At 42.2% G+C, this 22,283-nt stretch overlaps 1 protein-coding gene and 1 long non-coding RNA gene across 2 annotated transcripts in view; both read right to left on the bottom strand.

The window, feature by feature from the left end:
• The window catches only part of rerea (arginine-glutamic acid dipeptide (RE) repeats a), a 310,643-nt gene that overhangs the window by 103,156 nt on the left and 185,204 nt on the right, over window positions 1-22,283 (bottom strand). The window contains 3 exon segments of the mRNA XM_036988973.1: window positions 86-222; window positions 506-554; window positions 16,802-16,906. Coding sequence (XP_036844868.1) covers window positions 86-222; window positions 506-554; window positions 16,802-16,906 — 291 coding nt within the window.
• LOC110532834 lies at window positions 10,915-11,833 on the bottom strand. Its single transcript, XR_002474896.2, has 2 exons — window positions 11,427-11,833; window positions 10,915-11,061 (listed from the first exon to the last, which is right to left on the bottom strand). It is a non-coding gene; the product is annotated as an uncharacterized LOC110532834 (long non-coding RNA).

Raw genomic sequence — 22,283 nt, 5'->3', positions numbered from 1 at the left:
CTAGCTGCCCTGAGGTAGGTTGACAGTAGGGAGAGGGTATTGGATTATCTTTCCAGAAAGAGTAGGGTCAGAGGTCGTGTCTCACCTTGCAGCCCTGAGGTACATGAGCAGGTCACAGTCGTTGACCCCTGGCATCCACACCAGCTCCTCATTCTCTGTCACAGCCTGACCCAGGCCCCCCGGGGCCTCGGAGGGGAAGGGCTGCAGCTCGGGAAGCTTGGCCTAATTAGGGTGGAGAGGAGGAGGGAGGGAGGAGAAAGGGATTGAAAGAAGGTGTCAATCATACTACAAGTCGAGCCTGTGAAATACCAGCTTTCAAATCCTTTTCATCTAACAGAGTGTCTGAGAAAATGTCACAAATCACTGTGCTTTATACAACTCTAATAGGATAATGTTGGTAAATGTTTATAATTTCACTCCTGTTGTAATTAATGATAGGTCATATTTGATAGAAATCTGTAAACACTTGGACAGCTACTTGGATAATACAGGTAAGATGACTTACCTGGTGACTCGGCCCCACTCTGATCTCTCCTTGTGTGCTGTTTAGTCGCCTGGTAGAGAGAGTTAAGTTGTTAAGATCACAACCAGGACCACTCATAGTAAAAAAAAGGTGCTACAGGACTAGCTCAGTGCAACCTGGAAACAGGTTCAATTAACTGATGAGGTTCTCTCCTCTCAATGTCTGGCTGGAGCAAAATTCCGCAGACACTGAAAGCCTGCAGAATCAAGGAGTGAGACATCTTGTCTTTATTATAGGACAGGTAAAAAAAAAAAAACAATCATGTCAATACCTCAGAAACCATGAGATTCTGGGGGAATATTTACTTGTGAAAATCAAAAGATGTGCCCGTGCAGAAATTGAGTCGCTATTTCCTGGTTGCTAAAATTCGCAGTTTTATGTGACAAAAACAGGCAGTCATAAGTGTAGAGAATCATTGTATTCAAACTGCTGTGAAGTCAATTTTCCATAACCAAAAATATTGTATTTTCAGCGGTTTAAAGCTGGTGTACAAAACAGAATGCAAATGACACAAAAATGAAACTTCGGAACAGGAAGCATAAAAATAGAGCACATAGAACTGATCTACCGCTTTTTCAACTTGCTTTCAACAGGAACGACAGCTCTATAACTCACATTTCTAAGTTACATATTGTAGCTTCACAGGCATATTGCAGATTTTGTTGCATTGTATAATTCAAGACTTAGATGTATTTTTTTTTTCTATGGAAGAGATGCTTCTGTGCACAAAGAGAACATGTTTTCTTCTAGGATATTTTCGGCAATAAAATGTTGAGAGAAACACCTCCAACGCTGATATTGTAGATGCATTCAGCAACAAACAAAACAGCACCCCGCTTATAGGACTGGGAGATGCACAGTATTACAGAGAATTAGAGTCTTGCTTGATAAATGGCTGTTCGAATGCTGGAAACCATAGCAACAACTGCCTAGCAATTTAATAATAATAACAATAATAATAATAATAATAATAATAATAATAATGTGTTCCTCCTAGCCATCTCCCTCCAGCTGCAGTGGGTTAAAGAAAATTACAAGATGCTCCCTTTTCAAAAACCCCCTTCCTCGCCTTTCCCTCCCGTTGCCAAGGCAACGGCACTTAGATTTTCCATACTGTATAGTCTCTAGCTCGGATAGCTGCTGCGGGGCTGAGGCGGGCCAGAAACTGTCAGAGTGATTTGCGAAGCAGAGAGACGCACTCTCTCGCTCTCCATCATTTGAGCTGGCTGTTTGGGCTAAGGCTGGCTGGACTGGGGATGGGTTGAAACCTGACACTGCAAGGACCCTGTGGAAGCTTTAAAAGTCCTCCAAACCACACAAACCTGGCCCTCACTCTGACATGTTCATGTTGTTTCACCCCCCTCACTTTCCCCTCCCACCCCCTCAATCCCCCCTTTCCGCCCCTTAACTAAGACTTGTCAACCTTTTCTCTCCTCCTCCAAACTCTTCACCTTCTCCACCAAGCCTTATCCATCCTTCCCCCTGGCCTCAAACATCCCTTGTCTGCTCTACTCTCCCTCTGACAGAGACCAGAGAGTTGTCAGAGAGAAAGAGAGAGAGTCAAATTTGCCAAAACAGATATGGTCCACTGGACTCCCTGACGAGAACAGGCCAACATTATGAGCAACACGTTTAATACAAGTAGAGAAGACGTTGCCAACTCCTGCAATGAGTGCAGGCTTTTGTTCCAGCCCAGTAGCAACATGATCCTGGAGAGCTGTAGTGTGTCAGTGCATGTTTTTGTTTCAGCCCAGCATCAACACACTTGATTCAACTATTTTTTCACATAATTTAAGCAATAAGGCCCGAGGGAGTGTGGTATATGGCCTATATACCACGGCTAAGGGATGTGTCCAGGCACTCTGCGTTGTGTCGTGCCTAAGAACAGCCCTTAGCCGTGGTATATTGGTAATATATACCCCCCCCCCCCCCACTCGGGCCTTATTGCTTACATTATGTAAAAATAAGGACCCAAGAATAATGACTCAAATACTATTTTATAACTGTGCATTCTCCCGCGTTGGATACAGTCGCTGTCCGCAGTTCTGAAACATAATCTTCAGTGCGCCATAGAATTGACACCTTTCCCTATGTTGCCATGTGCATAATAGGAACGTTAACCAGCCTATTGGGATTGAGAACAATGAGGTGGAGGCAGCAGCAACACAGACGAGGAAACAGACCTTTGCCTTAAGCGTAATCGTCTAAGAAAATTGAGGAGAGAGGAAAACCCCAACTTAGTTAGGTCGATAATTAATAGCCTGACTGTTAAATGTGTCAGGCTTTTTAAAATGGTCCATATATAGCTACAGAAATTAGACAGATCTGGCTTCTGTTGCCCGCTTGAGGGTTTTTTTTTTGATTCCGTGAGCACCAGGTCTCATGCATCTGCAAAATGGCGGATAAAGCAATTTCATAGATTCAGCTTTGTTTTTAAATATTAGCTATGCTGCAATAAAATGTTTTTTATTTTATTTTTTAAAAACAGACTGGTATTAATTTAGTGTTATTTACACCTTTCTAAAGAGAAAAATGATATTGTAATCTAACAGCACCTGTTTGTCAGACACGGCTCTCGCTCCTAAACACTCCTTTCTTATTGTTGTTATTATTCTTTCATTATTTTAACCTTTATTTAACCAGGCAAGTCAGTTAAGAACAAATTCTTATTTTACAATGACGGCCTGGGAACAGTGGGGTTAAACTGCCTTGTTCAGGGGCAGTACGACAGATTTTTACATTGTCAGCTCACTCAGGGATTCGATCTGGCAACCTTTCGGTTTCTAGACCAACGCCCTAACCACTAGGCTACCTGCCTCATCTAACCACGAGGCTAACTGCCTCATCTAACCACTAGGCTACCTGCCTCATCTAACCACTAGGCTACCTGCCTCATCTAACCACGAGGCTACCTGCCTCATCTAACCACTAGGCTACCTGCCTCATCTAACCACTAGGCTACCTGCCTCATCTAACCACTAGGCTACCTGCCTCATCTAACCACGAGGCTACCTGCCTCATCTAACCACTAGGCTACCTGCCTCATCTAACCACTAGGCTACCTGCCTCATCTAACCACTAGGCTACCTGCCTCATCTAACCACTAGGCTACCTGCCTCATCTAACCACTAGGCTACCTGCCTCATCTAACCACGAGGCTAACTGCCTCATCTAACCACTAGGCTACCTGCCTCATCTAACCACTAGGCTACCTGCCTCATCTAACCACGAGGCTACCTGCCTCATCTAACCACTAGGCTACCTGCCTCATCTAACCACTAGGCTACCTGCCTCATCTAACCACTAGGCTACCTGCCTCATCTAACCACTAGGCTACCTGCCTCATCTAACCACTAGGCTACCTGCCTCATCTAACCACTAGGCTACCTGCCTCATCTAACCACTAGGCTACCTGCCTCATCTAACCACTAGGCTACCTGCCTCATCTAACCACGAGGCTAACTGCCTCATCTAACCACTAGGCTACCTGCCTCATCTAACCACTAGGCTACCTGCCTCATCTAACCACTAGGCTACCTGCCTCATCTAACCACTAGGCTACCTGCCTCATCTAACCACTAGGCTACCTGCCTCATCTAACCACGAGGCTAACTGCCTCATCTAACCACTAGGCTACCTGCCATCCCCAGGTATTCATTATGATCCTCATTATAATAAATCAGTGATGTCATCATTAGTGGACTTAGTGTAACAGCCTGGTATAACCATCATGGAGGTGTAGGTAATGTCATTATCATTAGTGGTCTTAGTGTAGTAGCCTGGTATAACCATCATGTCATTATCATTAGTGGTCTTAGTGTAGTAGCCTGGTATAACCATCATGTCATTATCATTAGTGGTCTTAGTGTAGCAGCCTGGTATAACCATCATGGAGCTGTAGGTAATGTCATTATCATTAGTGGTCTTAGTGTAGTAGCCTGGTATAACCATCATGTCATTATCATTAGTGGTCTTAGTGTAGTAGCCTGGTATAACCATCATGTCATTATCATTAGTGGTCTTAGTGTAGTAGCCTGGTATAACCACCATGGAGGTGTAGGTAATGTCATTATCATTAGTGGTCTTAGTGTAGCAGCCTGGTATAACCATCATGTCATTATCATTAGTGGTCTTAGTGTAGTAGCCTGGTATAACCATCATGCCATTATCATTAGTGGACTTAGTGTAGTAGCCTGGTATAACCATCATGTCATTATCATTAGTGGTCTTAGTGTAGTAGCCTGGTATAACCATCATGGAGCTGTAGGCCTCAGAGCACATCCTGTTCAGTCTTAATACTGTAACTTACTGAGGACTATATTTCAATACATAGGCTACAGTATCAATCAACCAATCATTCGTTCGTTCATGCTATCACACGGCATACGAGACATTCATGAGTTGAAATGCAATCAAGCAATTTAGTTTTTTTTTTAAATTACATTTAAAAAAGGGAGCTTTGAATAATTAGTCTTAACAATAAATAAAACCGCAACTGTTTTAAATATTATAATCTTGTTAGAACGAACTCTCGGGTACACTTATTACACCGTACACTGCTTACACTGTCCCAAATGGTCAGGAAAAAAATATTGTCATCTGACAGCAGCTGTTTGGCTCACACAATACTCAGCTCACACAATACTCACATAACGCTCGCTCCTATACCCATATCTTTTTTTAAATCTCCTGTAGTTTCCACAACTACTTTTAAAATGTTTTTTTTTTTTAAGCGAGATGACGTGTGCAATGTCAGTGTTTTTACACCGTGTGACCAGCGGGGCTCTTTCTTGAGTCATGTGTGTGTCTTAATTATTTATAATCAAACAGTGTGCTTTAAAAGCATCAGAAAAGCTCAGTGCATATGTAGTTGATTTTATTCAAACACATAGGGGGTGTGTCTGTCTATATATGGAAAAAAATAAGTAAACATTTCGACCAATCAATTGTTTTTTTTTGTTGTTGTCGGGGGGACAGTCCTAGGTTATTCAAATGACAGGCTATTCACTGCAGTTTACAGCTTAGACCAGAGTTTGGTACTGTCTTGAAAACAATAACATTCTTCATTACATTGTGTTGTAGCCTGGGCAGGATATATTCCTTGTCCATGTAAAATCTGAAACAATAGGGTTATCTTTTTGAGCTGGTACCCGGGGAATGGGAGGGAGAGCACTCAGCGCCGCCTTAGGAAAACAGTGTAGGATCCCATGATTTCGTTATCCGATCAACTTTTATCCTCACGTTGAGCTTATGAATTATGGGCTAATAGGCTGTGGGCTACATCCTCAAGCGTGTCTGTCTTTGTTCTGTTGCGTAACAACACACCTGGCGTCTCCGTTGCCACGGCTATTCTTTTTAAATCTGGTGGAGTCACAGGAAAAGACAAACTACGAAAGCTTGTTGGACACTTATTTTGACCTATTTATTTTGCCTTCTAATAGCCTATAGGAGGAGAGATGCATACTTACTCTTGCTTGCTGAATGTAGAGTTAAATAACAGGAGGGACTGGGGGTGCTAATGTACCTTTCTGGATGTGTTAAACTGTCGAAAACAGACATCAAACTAATCCAAATGGATGTTACATAATCAGGCCTAGACTGTTGGCCCGATGCAGTCATTTCATCACGAAAACAAAAACAGGAAGTTTGAGCGGTTATTCAAATTAGCCTACTATTCACTGCAGTTTACAGCCATTAGGTCATCGCACTGTGGTAGAATAACGGAAGAATAATGGTAGAATAATGTTATTGTCTATAAACGTAGGCCAAATCAATAGAGGAGCTTTGCGTGCCCGGGGACCACAGATCTTTTTCCCCCCTTGCACTTTGACAAGTAAATATTTAGCATATAGCCCTTATATTTAGCTAATGAATAGCCTAATATCTAGCTAATATTTAGCATATAGCCCTTATACTTAGCTAATGAATAGCCTAATATCTAGCTAATATTTAGCATATAGCCCTTATACTTAGCTAATGAATAGCCTAATATCTAGCTAATATTTAGCATATAGCCCTTATATTTAGCTAATGAATAGCCTAATATCTAGCTAATATTTAGCATATAGCCCTTATATTTAGCTAATGAATAGCCTAATATCTAGCTAATATTTAGCATATAGCCCTTATATTTAGCTAATGAATAGCCTAATATCTAGCTAATATTTAGCATATAGCCCTTATATTTAGCTAATGAATAGCCTAATATCTAGCTAATATTTAGCATATAGCCCTTATATTTAGCTAATGAATAGCCTAATATTTAGCAAATGAATAGCCTAATATCTAGCTAATATTTAGCATATAGCCCTTATATTTAGCTAATGAATAGCCTAATATCCAGCTGTTCCAACAGCCTGTAACAGGGGCAGGCAACACTGGTCCCCCCCCCCCCCCCATTTAACCGACTAATTGTAGTATACTGTAAATGAACGTTATCGTTTCAGTTGAGCGTACTAGAGCGTCGCCTGTCTACCGGAAGTTGATGCTGTTGCTATGCAACCTCTTGCTAGCATAACACATGTCGAGCTAAACATTTTACGATTTCGTGTGTGTTCGTAAACTCAAATCTGGAGTGCCAGAGTGCGCTCTGGGCGTTCGTAAATCCAGAGTGTTGTCAGATTGCCCGTTCGTAGATTCAGAGCGTTTCGTTCTCGGCAGCATTCAGAGCACACAATGGACTCTCTGGCCGAGGAGTAAAGTTGATCAACGGCAGTCAAGCACCCAAGCTAACGTAGGCTACTTCCAGACACAAATGTCAGAACAGCTCACTCTGACCATTTTTACTTGCCCTAGCAGAGCTGGTTAGGACTGTTTTCATGTTATCCAGAGCGTTGGTGACTAACTGTGCTGTTGGCAACAATTTAATTACGTTTAGTGTTTTTTTTTTGCCAACGTTTACTGACACCGGCCATGTTCAACGGGTGTTGAGCGTTCGTAAATTCATTAATTATCCTGCGAGAGAGCGCTCTGAAATCGTAGTAGATAGCCAGAATTAACAATGTCCATTGAAACACACAACGACTACACCACTTAGCTAAGAATGGGAATAATCAAGTCAGTAGACGTTGGGTAGTTAGTTAGATAACCGATAGTTAACATACTGCCTGTCAAGTTCGAGTAGCCAATTAACATTAGGTAACTAGCTAACACACCGGTACATAATGCTATGCGGTTCGTAAGGATAGTGTAGCTAACAAATTGTCCGCCAACATAACGTGTAACTTGTTTGAAAAGTCATTACTTTATTACATTGTTCAATATCTTAACATTTGTCATAATTAGTTAAAGCAACGAATTTGTATCTGCTCTCGTCGGACTTGGGCTGAATATTTTCCGCCATTTTCTTCAAATCTGAAAATGTTGTGAAGCCACACCCATTTTCTGAAGAATTGCATTATGGGCCATAAAAGTACAGAAAAAGTGTCCATAATGTGTAATTAGTGAAGACTTACAGAAAACGTTTGACCTCTGTCATTGCCAACAAAGTATTGAGATAAACTTTTGTTATTGACCAAATACTTATTTTCCACCATAATTTGCAAATAAATTCATTAAAAATCCTACAATGTGATTTTCTGGATTTTTTTCTCTCATTTTGTCTGTCATAGTTGAAGTGTCCCTATGATGAAAATTACAGGCCTCTCCCATCTTTTTAAGTGGGAGAACTTGCAATTGGTGGCTGACTAAATACTTTTTTGCCCCACTGTAAGTAGTATTTGCAGTTGTCACTATGACAATGAACACACCCTGAAATAAATAAATGGTCTGAACCAGTATCTGTGTGTTTTATTGACCTCATGAATGGTCTGAACCAGTACCTGTGTGTTTTATTGACCTCATGAATGGTCTGAACCAGTATCTGTGTGTTAGAGACCTCGTGAATGGTTTGTTACCACCTTATTAACAGGCAGTGTGCGGTAGGATGCGTTAATCAGTTGATTGACAGGTGTAGGACTGTAGAAAATGTTCCTCTAGTGTGGATGCTCACCAACGCTGTGTAGTTATGTAGTCTATAGTTTATCATTAAACTTATTGGTTTGGTGGATGGCCCATAACTCTGACAACTAACGTTATTATCACATCAGAACTAGCCCACTAGTAGGTCTAGCTAACTTATTATCACAACAGAACTAGACTACTAGAAGGTTCAAGCTAACATTATTATCACAACAGAACTACCCTACTAGTAGGTCTAGCTAACATTAGCGAAATGTAATTAAATAAATATAAAAATTACACTTACTTGACCTTAATACTCTATAAATTGACTCCTTCAAATAATTGACTCTGGAAAGTTTGCCACCAGCGCACTGCAGTAGGGAAGTAAAGCGGAAGTCGAATCCACCACTCCCGTTGTTTGGCTGTGCCCATTGAAAATGAGGTGGATACCATGGCATTGTTGAATACTCTTTTCTGATTGGCTTGAAAGGCATTCTAGAGTGTGCATTATTTCCCCCCCAAAAAAACACAGTCAAACAACACTGTAGAATTCAATGGCTATAGTTCATTCTTACAGTCTATGTTTGAGCTGCTTTTGAATGCAAAATGTCAAATTTAAAACATTATTGGCATTTGATTTTCATAATAGCAAGCAAGGACTGATGGTTTGGTTTAGCTAAACTAGCAAGTATGTTTGGTGACCAAGGCAACTACTGTAACTATCTAGTAAACTTGCTAGCAACTTCAGTGGATGTTGAACCCATTTGTAGTGGTGAATGTGTTAAAGTATATCGGTGGTATAAATGGGATAATAAACTCAGGGCTCTATGCGTTCTCTGGAAAATAATGCAACCTGGTGCAACACACCTGCCATGTGGTCGTTTATGATTTTCCACAGAACTTACAGCCCCTCGTCGACTATCCCTTCCGTGTAGTTTTAACAATCATTTAAAAAAAAGTCAACCAGACCATACAATATAATTACACGCCTACAACGTTATATTACAGGTGTGTAAACAGAATGAAGGTGTGTAAACCTTTTTTACATTTTGTATTATCATTGGTTTAAGACCAGGGAAAAATACAATTAAGTGAGATGTACGGGTGAGGGACCAAATCCCCCACACTGGGTTACTGGGCAGTCTGACAGGGCAGTCTGGCAGGTGAGGGACCAAATCCCCCACACTGGGTTACTGTGCAGTCGGACAGGACAGTCTGGCAGGTGAGGGACCAAATCCCCCACACTGGGTTACTGGGCAGTCTGACAGGACAGTCTGGCAGGTGAGGGACCAAATCCCCCACACTGGGTTACTGGGCAGTCTGACAGGACAGTCTGGCAGGTGAGGGACCAAATCCCCCACACTGGGTTACTGGGCAGTCTGACAGGACAGTCTGGCAGGTGAGGGACCAAATCCCCCACACTGGGTTACTGTGCAGTCTGACAGGACAGTCTGGCAGGTGAGGGACCAAATCCCCCACATTGGGTTACTGGGCAGTCTGACAGGACAGTCTGGCAGGTGAGGGACCAAATCCCCCACACTGGGTTACTGGGCAGTCTGACAGGACAGTCTGGCAGGTGAGGGACCAAATCCCCCACACTGGGTTACTGGGCAGTCTGACAGGACAGTCTGGCAGGTGAGGGACCAGATCCCCCACACTGGGTTGCTGGGCAGTCTGACAGGATAGTCTGGTAGGTGAGGGACCAGATCCCCCACACTGGGTTACTGGGCAGTCTGACAGGGCAGTCTGACAGGACACAGTAAGGAAGACAGGTGAGGGACCAATGAACCATAATGACTTTGTTTTGAGACAATATATGTTTAGTTGAATTCTATAAATGTTATATTTGGAGAATGTAGGAATCAATGAGTTGAAAAGTGTACACTTTAAATAATCCCATTTATTTATCAATCCATTTATTAAAAATAAGTAAGGGATTGGGGTACATTTCCTTATGCATGTCATGAGTAATATTCTAGGAAAGTAATCTGATATTTTAAATGGTATCATATTACACTTAACCCTGAATATGCATAAATATTAAACGTAGCTCTCCAACAGTCTTGAAACATGGTTTCAAATCTGTGTATATTATATATTGTAAGAACTTCTATGCCTAGTTAAATAAAACCAAAAAAACATCTAAAAGCCAAGTCCTGTAACAACAGGAATTACGATCAACATATTTCACGTAGTCTAAAATAGAAAGTGACAAAAAATAAAAGACCAAGCAGGTCACTTCGTATTCCTGTACGCTTTCTGAACCAAAACAAGACCAGTCTGATCCAGCATGGTGTAACTTTACACTGCACAACAGTAATCAAGACAAACCCCGCCCCTTTCCATCAATCCCGTCCAATCGTCGCACGACTGTAAACGCTGTCATAATATTACAAAAAATGGTCAACTTTTCTAAATCAACCACATCTCAGTGTCTCCTTTAGTACCTACAGCGCTCGAGAGAGTGCACAAAGATCTCAGGGCTGCCATGTCGGCTCGATTGTAAACACGAGCATAGAGAGAGAGAGAGAGAGAGAGAGAGAGAAGGGTACTGCAAAATGGAGTCCGCACAAGCCTTGCTTCTGTTCTTATATCTCCTATGACAACAAAAATAAGGGAGGAAAAAGTTAGCTTGCTCATATGGGTTACAAAGGGTAGTGCTTCTCCGTTATCTACCGTTACTTGTACCGAATTGTTACAACATATCACGTTCGGCTCGCGATTTACCTTCACGCAAGGTAAGATTGGCAGGGATATGCACCGTGCACGGAGAGCAACCGCTAAATTAAACTATGATTCAGATATGCATATTCTTACGATAGCTGTGACAAATGACACTCGGTGTATAGTGAAATTCATTCTGAGTAGTAGCAGCGAGTAGCTACTAACGTTACTCAAGACCGTCTCAGAAAACTACTCACGGAATTAAACGGTAACATGTGAATTATATTTATCAACCTACCTCCGCGGGGCGAACAAGTCGTCCATGTCTGACACCGATCTCTAAGGGTCGGGACGTTGACAGTTTTGTCTAGAACTGTAGTAGTGGTCGTTTGTGAAATCAACTCACTCTGTTCCTTCCCACCTATTGCTAGGTGCTCAAAATGGAGGACCAAGCAGAGCGCTTGGTTCGAGTCTCCGAGAATGTTTCCACTGAGCTTGTGCTGTGACCTCAGCCTCGCTCCCGTTTCTAACACACACACACACACAACGGAGCATGTGTTAAGATCTCACACACAAGCGTGCAGACACAGGATACGGAATCAAGAACCCCTCTCGAATGTATGTCTGGTCTATAATAAACAAGGCCATTGGAATGTAACTACAAGCTGCAGACAACAGACACAACGCTCAGCATACCAAACAAGCAAAGCTGGGGAGGAGAGGGAGGGGCAGGGTAGACTGGGGCCCTGGCTCGGAACTAGGGGGTTCCAGACTAACAACAGCAGCGGTAGGAAATAGGGAGGCAACACAGCAACTGATGTGGATTTTATAGCTGCCAGCAACTCAGTTGCTACATTGTATCGCCTGATTCCCAACACAAAAAGGAGCACACAGGCAATAAAGTGCAAACTACACTACAGTGTGGATACATTGTAGCTAAAGTATGGGTACATACTGCATATTGTTACATAGATAGTGTGGATACATTGTTAACCTGTAGCTAAAGTATGGGTACATAATGTATGTTGTTACATATATAGTGAGGATACCGTACATTGTTACCCTGTAGCTAAAGTATGGGTACATAATGTATATTGTTTGTTACATTGTTACCGTGTAGCTAAAGTATGGGTACATAATGTATATTGTTACATAGATAGTGTGGATACATTGTTACCCTGTAGCTAAAGTATGGGTACATATTGTTACATAGATAGTGTGGTTACATTGTTATCCTGTAGCTAAAGTATGGGTACATACTGTATATTGTTACATAGGTAGTGTGGATACATTGTTACCCTGTAGCTAAAGTATGGGTACATAATGTATATTGTTACATAGATAGTGTGGATACATTGTTACCCTGTAGCTAAAGTATGGGTACATATTGTTACATAGATAGTGTGGTTACATTGTTACCCTGTAGCTAAAGTATGGGTACATACTGTATATTGTTACATAGATAGTGTGGATACATTGTTACCCTGTAGCTAAAGTATGGGTCCATTTTGTTACATAGATAGTGTGGTTACATTGTTACCCTGTAGCTAAAGTATGGGTACATATTGTTACATAGATAGTGTGGTTACATTGTTACCCTGTAGCTAAAGTATGGGTACATAATGTATATTGTTACATAGATAGTGTGGATACATTGTTACCGTGTAGCTAAAGTATGGGTACATAATGTATATTGTTACATAGATAGTGTGGATACATTGTTACCCTGTAGCTAAAGTATGGGTACATATTGTTACATAGATAGTGTGGTTACATTGTTACCCTGTAGCTAAAGTATGGGTACATAATGTATATTGTTACATAGATAGTGTGGTTACATTGTTACCCTGTAGCTAAAGTATGGGTACATATTGTTACATAGATAGTGTGGTTACATTGTTACCCTGTAGCTAAAGTATGGGTACATATTGTTACATAGATAGTGTGGTTACATTGTTACCCTGTAGCTAAAGTATGGGTACATAATGTATATTGTTACATAGATAGTGTGAATACATTGTTACCCTGTAGCTAAAGTATGGGTACATAATGTATATTGTTACATAGATAGTGTGAATACATTGTTACCCTGTAGCTAAAGTATGGGTACATAATGTATATTGTTACATAGATAGTGTGGATACCGTACATTGTTACCCTGTAGCTAAAGTATGGGTACATAATGTATATTGTTACATAGATAGTGTGGATACCGTACATTGTTACCCTGTAGCTAAAGTATGGGTACATACTGTATATTGTTACATAGATAGTGTGGATACATTGTTACCCTGTAGCTAAAGTATGGGTACATATTGTTACATAGATAGTGTGGTTACATTGTTACCCTGTAGCTAAAGTATGGGTACATACTGTATATTGTTACATAGGTAGTGTGGATACATTGTTACCTTGTAGCTAAAGTATGGGTACATAATGTATATTGTTACATAGATAGTGTGGATACATTGTTACCCTGTAGCTAAAGTATGGGTACATATTGTTACATAGATAGTGTGGTTACATTGTTACCCTGTAGCTAAAGTATGGGTACATACTGTATATTGTTACATAGATAGTGTGGATACATTGTTACCCTGTAGCTAAAGTATGGGTACATATTGTTACATAGATAGTGTGGTTACATTGTTACCGTGTAGCTAAAGTATGGGTACATATTGTTACATAGATAGTGTGGTTACATTGTTACCCTGTAGCTAAAGTATGGGTACATAATGTATATTGTTACATAGATAGTGTGGATACATTGTTACCCTGTAGCTAAAGTATGGGTACATACTGTATATTGTTACATAGATAGTGTGGATACATTGTTACCCTGTAGCTAAAGTATGGGTACATACTGTATATTGTTACATAGATAGTGTGGATACATTGTTACCCTGTAGCTAAAGTATGGGTACATACTGTATATTGTTACATAGATAGTGTGGATACATTGTTACCCTGTAGCTAAAGTATGGGTACATACTGTATATTGTTACATAGATAGTGTGGATACATTGTTACCCTGTAGCTAAAGTATGGGTACATATTGTTACATAGATAGTGTGGATACATTGTTACCCTGTAGCTAAAGTATGGGTACATATTGTTACGTAGATAGTGTGGATACATTGTTACCCTGTAGCTAAAGTATGGGTACATACTGTATATTGTTACATAGATAGTGTGGATACATTGTTACCCTGTAGCTAAAGTATGGGTACATATTGTTACATAGATAGTGTGGTTACATTGTTACCCTGTAGCTAAAGTATGGGTACATATTGTTACATAGATAGTGTGGATACATTGTTACCTTGTAGCTAAAATATGGGTACATAATGTATATTTTTACATAGATAGTGTGAATACATTGTTACCCTGTAGGTAAAGTATGGGTACATAATGTATATTGTTACATAGATAGTGTGGATACATTGTTACCCTGCAGCTAAAGTATGGGTACATAATGTATATTGTTACATAGATAGTGTGAATACATTGTTACCCTGTAGCTAAAGTATGGGTACATACTGTATATTGTTACTTTATATATTTATTATTTAACTCGGCAAGTCAGTTAAGAACAAATTCTTATCTACAATGACGGCCTACCCCGGGCGACGTGTGCACGCGCGTGTGGTTACAGTGCATGACACAGACCTTATGGGCTAAAGCAAATGTCAGTATGTCAGTAATCTGTAGGCTATGTAAAGATTTCAATCCTGACACCATTACCTGAGCCTTTTAGGGATTAAGCCTAGTGGTTAGAGCCAGGTAGCCTAGTGGTTAGAGGCAGGTAGCCTAGTGGTTAGAGGCAGGTAGCCTAGTGGTTAGAGCCAGGTAGCCTAGTGGTTAGAGCCAGGTAGCCTAGTGGTTAGATGAGGCAGGTAGCCTAGTGGTTAGAGAAGGTAGCCTAGTGGTTAGAGAAGGTAGCCTAGTGGTTAGAGAAGGTAGCCTAGTGGTTAGAGGCAGGTAGCCTAGTGGTTAGAGCCAGGTAGCCTAGTGGTTAGAGCCAGGTAGCCTAATGGTTAGATGAGGCAGGTAGCCTAGTGGTTAGAGAAGGTAGCCTAGTGGTTAGAGCAGGTAGCCTAGTGGTTAGAGCAGGTAGTCTAGTGGTTAGAGCAGGTAGTCTAGTGGTTAGAGCCAGGTAGCCTAGTGGTTAGAGCAGGTAGTCTAGTGGTTAGAGCAGGTAGTCTAGTGGTTAGAGCCAGGTAGCCTAGTGGTTAGAGCAGGTAGTCTAGTGGTTAGAGCATTGGGCCAGTAACCAAAAGGTTGCTGGATAGAATCCCCCGAGCTGACAAGGTAAAAATCTGTTGTTCTGCCCCTGAACAAGGCAGTTAACTCCACTGTTCCCCGTCAGGCCGTCATTGTAAATATTAATTTGTTAACTGACTTGTCTAGTTACATAAAAGGTTAAATATTAGATTTGTTTTATTCAATTAAGCAACATGAACAATTCATAACTCCTTTTGAGATGCAGGCCAAAGCATTTCCAGGAAGAGTTCATTCCGAGTAAAATGTTAAATTTGATCACAGGTTGTGTTATTTATAACATGAAAAGGGGCAGGTTGTATTTAGAATATTTTAATATATTCAGAATATTACAGTTATTACCATAATATTAACTATATGGAAATGCCTTCAAAAAGTTAGGTTCTTTTAGCGTACATCATTATCATGTTAAATGGGAATGTAGTAACATTCACCATTTTATAAAAGGCTATCTTATAATGTACGAATAATATACTAAATCTACCTCTGATCAGGCTGTTTTTATCTATCTGGCATTAATGTAATATTAATGTGTACTGACATGCAGGCCGTGCGTGACGATTTAAATGTACGTATTTAAATCCTCGACTAATAATGTCCTGTGCTATGTCATGGTTCATGTGGACCCCCAGGAGGAGTAGCTGATGTTTTTGCAGCGGCTAATGGGGGATCCTAATAAAATTACCGGCCATAAATAACACATTGTGTTTACAGACTGAAGACTATTTTGCATTCAGCATCATGCAGCGTGTTTAGCTGTAATCAGTGCCTGTGCACACACACACCGAGTGTTTAAGCTTCTATAGCAGGGTTCTCAAATTGCGGCCCGCGGTCTGAATATGACCCAAGGGGTGGTTTTATTTTGCCCCCAAACACCCCCCAAGTTTTTGGAGCAAAAATAAATACATATATTTCTTGAGAATTTTTATTGTCGGACAAAAAAAACGCTGTGAAAACACCAGGAAATCAGTTCCTAGTGATTTTAATTTTGGAAAATGATTTCCCAACTATTCCCAGTCATATTTAAATGTGATCGTATACAAATGTAAACAATGTTTTAAATGGTTTTATGGATTACTAAAACATTATATCTGTTTGGGCTTCTAGTAGTCTTAACTGGTCTCTGGGTTGTATCAGAACCAATAGTCAGAGACAGTCTTACCTGGTCTCTGGGTTGTATCAGAACCAATAGTCAGAGACAGTCTTAACTGGTCTCTGGGTTGTATCAGAACCAATAGTCAGAGCCAGTCTTAACTGGTCTCTGGGTTGTATCAGAACCAATAGTCAGAGACAGTCTTACCTGGTCTCTGGGTTGTATCAGAACCAATAGTCAGAGACAGTCTTAACTGGTCTCTGGGTTGTATCAGAACCAATAGTCAGAGACAGTCTTACCTGGTCTCTGGGTTGTATCCGAGGATGTAGAAAAAGGAGTCGATGCGAGCTTTGAACTCCCTGGCAGCAAAGATGTCGGAGAAATGGGCAATGTTACACTTCCCCCTGAAACACAAGACACAAAAGCAAAGGACATTTATTTTATTGGTCAACACACAAGCACTGTAAACACACTATATATACACACACAAACGTATGTGGATACCCTGTCAAATTAGTGATTTGGCTATTTCAGTCACACCCGTTGCTGACAGGTGTATAAAAATCGAGCACACAACCATGCAATCTCCATAGACAAACATTGATAGTAGAATGGCTTTACTGAAGAGCTCAGTGACTCAACGTGGCACCATCATAGGATGCCACCTTTCCAACAAGTCAGTTCATCAGGTTTCTGCCCTGCTAGAGTTGCCCCTGTCAACTGGAAGTGCTGTTATTGTGAAGTGGAAACGTCTAGGAGCAACAACGGCTCAGCCGCGAAGTGGTAGGCCACACAAGCTCACAGAATGGGACCGGGGACTGAAGTGTGTAGCGCGTCTGTCTTTGCTTGCAACACTCACTACCGAGTTCCAAACTGCCTCTGGAAACAACGTCAGTACAATAACTGTTCGCCAGGAGCTTCATGAAATGGGTTTTCATGGTACAGCAGCCGCGTACAAGCCTAATATCACCATGCTCAATGCCAAGCGTCGGCTGGAGTGGTGTAAAACTTGCCGCCGTTGGACTCTGGAGCAGTGGAAATGCGTTCTCTGGAGTGATGAATCACGCTTCACCATCTGTCAGTCCGAAGGACAAATCTGGGTTTGGTGGATGCCAGGAATGCATCGTGTCAACTGCAAAGTTTGGTGTAGGAGAAATAATGGTGTGGGGCTGTTTTTCATGGTTCGGGCTAGGCTCCTTAGTTCCAGTGAGGGGAAATCTTAACGCTACAGCATACAATGAAATTCTAGAAGATTCTGTGCTTCCAACTTTGTGGCAACAGTTTGGGGAAGGCCCTTTCCTGTTTCAGCATGACAATGTCCCCGTGCACAAAGTGAGGTCTATACATAAATGGTTTGTCGAGATCAGCATGGAAGAACTTGACTGGCCTGCACAGAGCCCTGACCGCAACCCCATGGAACACCTTTGGCATGAATTGGAACACTGACTGCGAGCCAGGTCTAATCGCCCAATATCAATGCCAAATGTTCCAACATCTAGTGGAAAGCCTTCCCAGAAGAGTGGAGGCCGTTATAGCAGCAAAGGGGGGACCAACTCCATATTAATGCACATATTTTGGAATGAGATGTTCGACGAGCAGGTGTCCACATACTTTTGGTCATGTAGTGTACATGAGCACTATAAACACATACAGTGCCTCCAGAAAGTGTACACACCCATTGACTTTTCCACATTTTGTTGTGTTACTACCTGATTTTAAAATGGATTCAATTGAGATTTTGTGCCACTGGCTTACACACAATACCCCATAATGTCAAAGTGGAATCATGTTTTTAGAAATGTTAACAAATTAATAAAAGATGAAATGTCTCGTGGCAAAGAAATTAACTTTATGTCCTCAATATGAAGTGTTATGTTTGGGGCAAATCCAACATCACTGAGTACCACTTCATATTTTCAAGCATGGTGGTGGCTGCATCATGTTATGGGTATGCTTGTCAGCGGCAAGGACTAGGGAGTTTAGGATAAAAAAATAAACAAAATAGAGCCAAGCACAGACAAAATCCTTGAGGAAAACCTGGTTCAATCTGCTTCCCAACAGAAACTGTGAGACCAGGTCTCTGACCTCCTCACCTAAGCTGTCTCATCGTTGTTGGTGATCAGGCCTACCACTTATGTCCTCGGAAAACTTAATGATGGTGTTGGAGTCGTGCTTGGCCATACAGTCATGGGTGAACATGGAGTACAGGAGGGAACTGAGTACGCACCACTGAGGGGGCCCCGTTTTGAGGATCAGCATGGCAGATGTTACCTACCCTTACCACCTGGGGTTGGCTCATCAGGAAGTCTAGGATTCAGTTGCAGAGGGAGGTGTTTAGTCCCTTAGTGATGAGCTTTGAGTGCACTATGGTGTTGAACGCTGAGCTGTAGTCAATGAATAGCATTCTCACATAGGTGTTATTTTTGTCCAGGTTGGAAAGGGCAATGTGGAGTACAAGTGTGATTGCATCATCTGTGGATCTGTTGGGGCGGTATGCAAATTGGAGTGGGTCTAGGGTTTCTGGGATAATGGTGTTGATGTGAGCCATGACAAGCCTTTCAAAGCATTTCATGGCTACAGACGTGAGTGCTACGGGTAGGTAGTCATTTAGGCAGGTTACCTTGGTGTTCTTGAGCACAGGGACTATTGGTGGTCTGCTTGAAACATGTTGGTATTACAGACTAGGCCATGGACAGGTTTGAAAATGTCAGTGAAGACACTTGGTTTTGTCAGCCAATGTTGACCATGGTCTTAACTGTTGACACTCCTGCTCTGAGTACACGTCCTGGTAATCCGTCTGGCCCTGCGGCCTTGTGAATGTTGACTACAGAGAGGGTGACCACATCAGCTGGTGCTCTCATGCATGCTTCAGTGTTGCTTGCCTCGAATTGCCTCGTCTGGTAGGCTTGTGTCATTTGGCAGTTCGCGGCTGTGCTTCCATTTTTAGTCCGTAATAGTTTCCAAGCCCTGCCACATCCGCCGAGCGTCGGAGCCAGTGTGGTAGGATCCAATCTTAGTCCTGTATTGACGCTTTGCATGTTTGATGGTTCGTCGGCGGGCATAGCAGGATTTCTTATAAGCGTCCGGTTTAGGGTCCCGCTCCTTGAAAGCGGCAACTCTACCTTTAAGCTCTGTGCAGATGTTGCCTGTAATCCATGGCTTCTGGTTGGGGTATGTACGTACGGTCACTGTGGTGACAACATCATCGATTGATATAGCCAGTGACTGATGTGGGTATTCCATTCTGTGCTAGCAAAACAGTCCTGTGGCTTAGCATCTGTGTCATCTGACCACTTCCGTATTAAGCGAGTCACTGGTACTTCCTGCTTTAGTTTTGGCTTGTAAGAAGGAATCAGGAGGATCGAGTTCAGATTTGCCAAAACATTTTATTTTACTAAGCAAGTCAGTTTCAATGACTGCCTTAGAACAGTGGTTTAACTGCCTTGTTCAGAGGCAGAATGACACATTTTCACCTTGTCAGCTCGGGGATTCGATCTTGCACCTTTTCGGTTACTAGTCCAACGCTCTAACCACTAGGCTACCTGCCGCCTCAATGGAGGGCGAGGGAGAGCTTTGTACGCGTCTCTGTGTGTGGAGTAAAGGTGGTCTAAAGTCCCCCCCCCCCCCTGGTTGCACATTTAACATGCTGATAGAAATGAGGCAAAACTGATTTAAGTTTCCCTGCATTAAAGTCCCCGGCCACTAGGAGCGCCACCTCTGGATGAGCAATTTTTTGGTTGTTTATGGCCTTATAGAGTTGGTTGCAGGCTTAGTGACAGTATTGGTTTGTGGTGGTCTATAGACAGCTATGGAAAATATAGATACACTTTCTTGGTAAATAGTGTGGTCTACAGCTTATCATGAGATACTCTACCTCAGGCGAGCAAAACCTAGAGACTTCCTTTATATTAGATTTCGTGCACCAGCTGTTATTGACAAATAGACAAAGACCACCACCCCTTGTCTTACCGGTGGCAGCTGTTCTATCATGTTGATGCACCGAAAACCCAGCCAGCTGTATGTTATCCATGTTGTCGTTCAGCCACGACTCGGTGAAACATAAGATATTACAGTTTTTAATGTCCCGTTGGTAGGATAGTCTTCATTGGAGCTCATCCATTTTGTTATTCAATGATTGCACGTTGGCTAATAGGACTGATGGTAGAGGTGGATTACCCACTCGCTGTCGGATCCTTACAAGGCACCCCGACCTAAGTCCCCGATATCGCAGTTTCTTCTTTATGCGAATGATGGGGATTTGGGCCTTGTCCTGTGTCTGAAGTAAATTCTTCTAGTCCAACTCAGACAGTTTCTTCGTCCAGTACGAGCGGAGTAATCGCTGTCCTGATATCCAGAAGCGCTTTCCGGTCATAAGAGACGGTGGCAAAAACAATAGGTACAAAATAAGTTACAAATAAATGTGAGAAAACACACACAATAGCACAATTGGTTAGGAGCCCGTAATACGGCAGCCATCTCCTCTGGCGCCATTGTAGGATCAGCATAGCTCATATTTAATTGTGGCAGCAGGTATCTAGTGAGTGTGTCAGTTGGTTGTGAGTGATGAGTTTGAGATCTAGAGTCTAACAAACTGCATGGTTTCCTGAGTCGTTGTGGGAGGACCACACACCATATCATTGCGTGTGTTATAATATTTGCGTGAAGAATCATCCCTCCCTCCCTCCATCCCTCCCTCCATCCTTCATCCCTCCCTCCATCCGTCATCCCTCCCTCCCTCTATCCTTCATCCCTCCCTCCATCCGTCATCCCTCCCTCCATCCGTCATCCCTCCCTCCATCCGTCATCCCTCCCTCCCTCCATCCTTCATCAGTCATCCCTCCATCCCTTCCTCCCTCCATCCCTCCCTCCGTCATCCCTCCCTCCATCCTTCATCCTTCCATTCATCCCTCCCTCCATCCATCTTTCCATTCATCCTTCCATTCATCCTTCCATTCATCCCTCCATTCATCCCTCCATTCATCCCTCCCTCCGCCGAGGGATGATGTGCATCAGACAGACAAGACAGAGACAGCTGGACTGTGAAATGCAACCTGTGTTGCTCTGCTCTTCCAGACGTTACGACCCCTGTGTGTGTGTGTGTGTGTGTGTGTGTGGCCTATGTTTCCCTCTCTTTGTGTGTGTCTGTGTTTCCGTGTGTGTGTTTGTGGTCTATGTTTCGGTCTCTTTGTGTGTGTGTCTATGTTTCCGTGTCTGTGTGTGTGTCTATGTTTCCGTGTCTGTGTGTGTGTGTGTCTGTGTTTCCATGTGTGTTTGTGGATAACAAATAATGTTTGCTGTGTGTTTGCTGTGTGTTTGTGGTCTATGTTTCGGTCACTTTGTGTGTGTGTGTGTCTATGTTTCCGTGTCTGTGTGTGTGTGTGTGTCTGTGTTTCCGTGTGTGTGTTTGTGGTCTATGTTTCGGTCATTTTGTGTGTGTGTGTGTCTATGTGTGTGTGTGTCTATGTTTCCGTGTGTGTCTATGTTTCCGTGTCTGTGTGTGTGTCTATATTTCCGTGTGTGTGTTTGTGGTCTATGTTTCGGTCTCTTTGTGTGTGTGTGTGTGTGTCTGTGTGTGTGTCTATGTTTCCGTGTGTGTGTGTGTGTCTGTGTGTGTGTGTGTTGAGCAACATTACAGCATCCTGCTGGAATTCCCTCTGCCTCCATTTATCTAAAGCTTCTATAATAAGTCAAATCAAAGACCTGCTGTGTGTGTGTGCGCGCGCCCAGGACAACTGGCTGCTAATTTAGCCTGAAATCACTGGGTTCTCCAAGACGTGGAGA

This window comes from Oncorhynchus mykiss, chromosome 9 (genome assembly GCF_013265735.2).
Source record: "Oncorhynchus mykiss isolate Arlee chromosome 9, USDA_OmykA_1.1, whole genome shotgun sequence".
NCBI classification, from domain to species: Eukaryota; Metazoa; Chordata; class Actinopteri; order Salmoniformes; family Salmonidae; genus Oncorhynchus; species Oncorhynchus mykiss.
The sequence above is the reverse complement of the archived record's forward strand: the minus strand, read 5'-3'. Positions and strand labels throughout refer to the sequence as shown.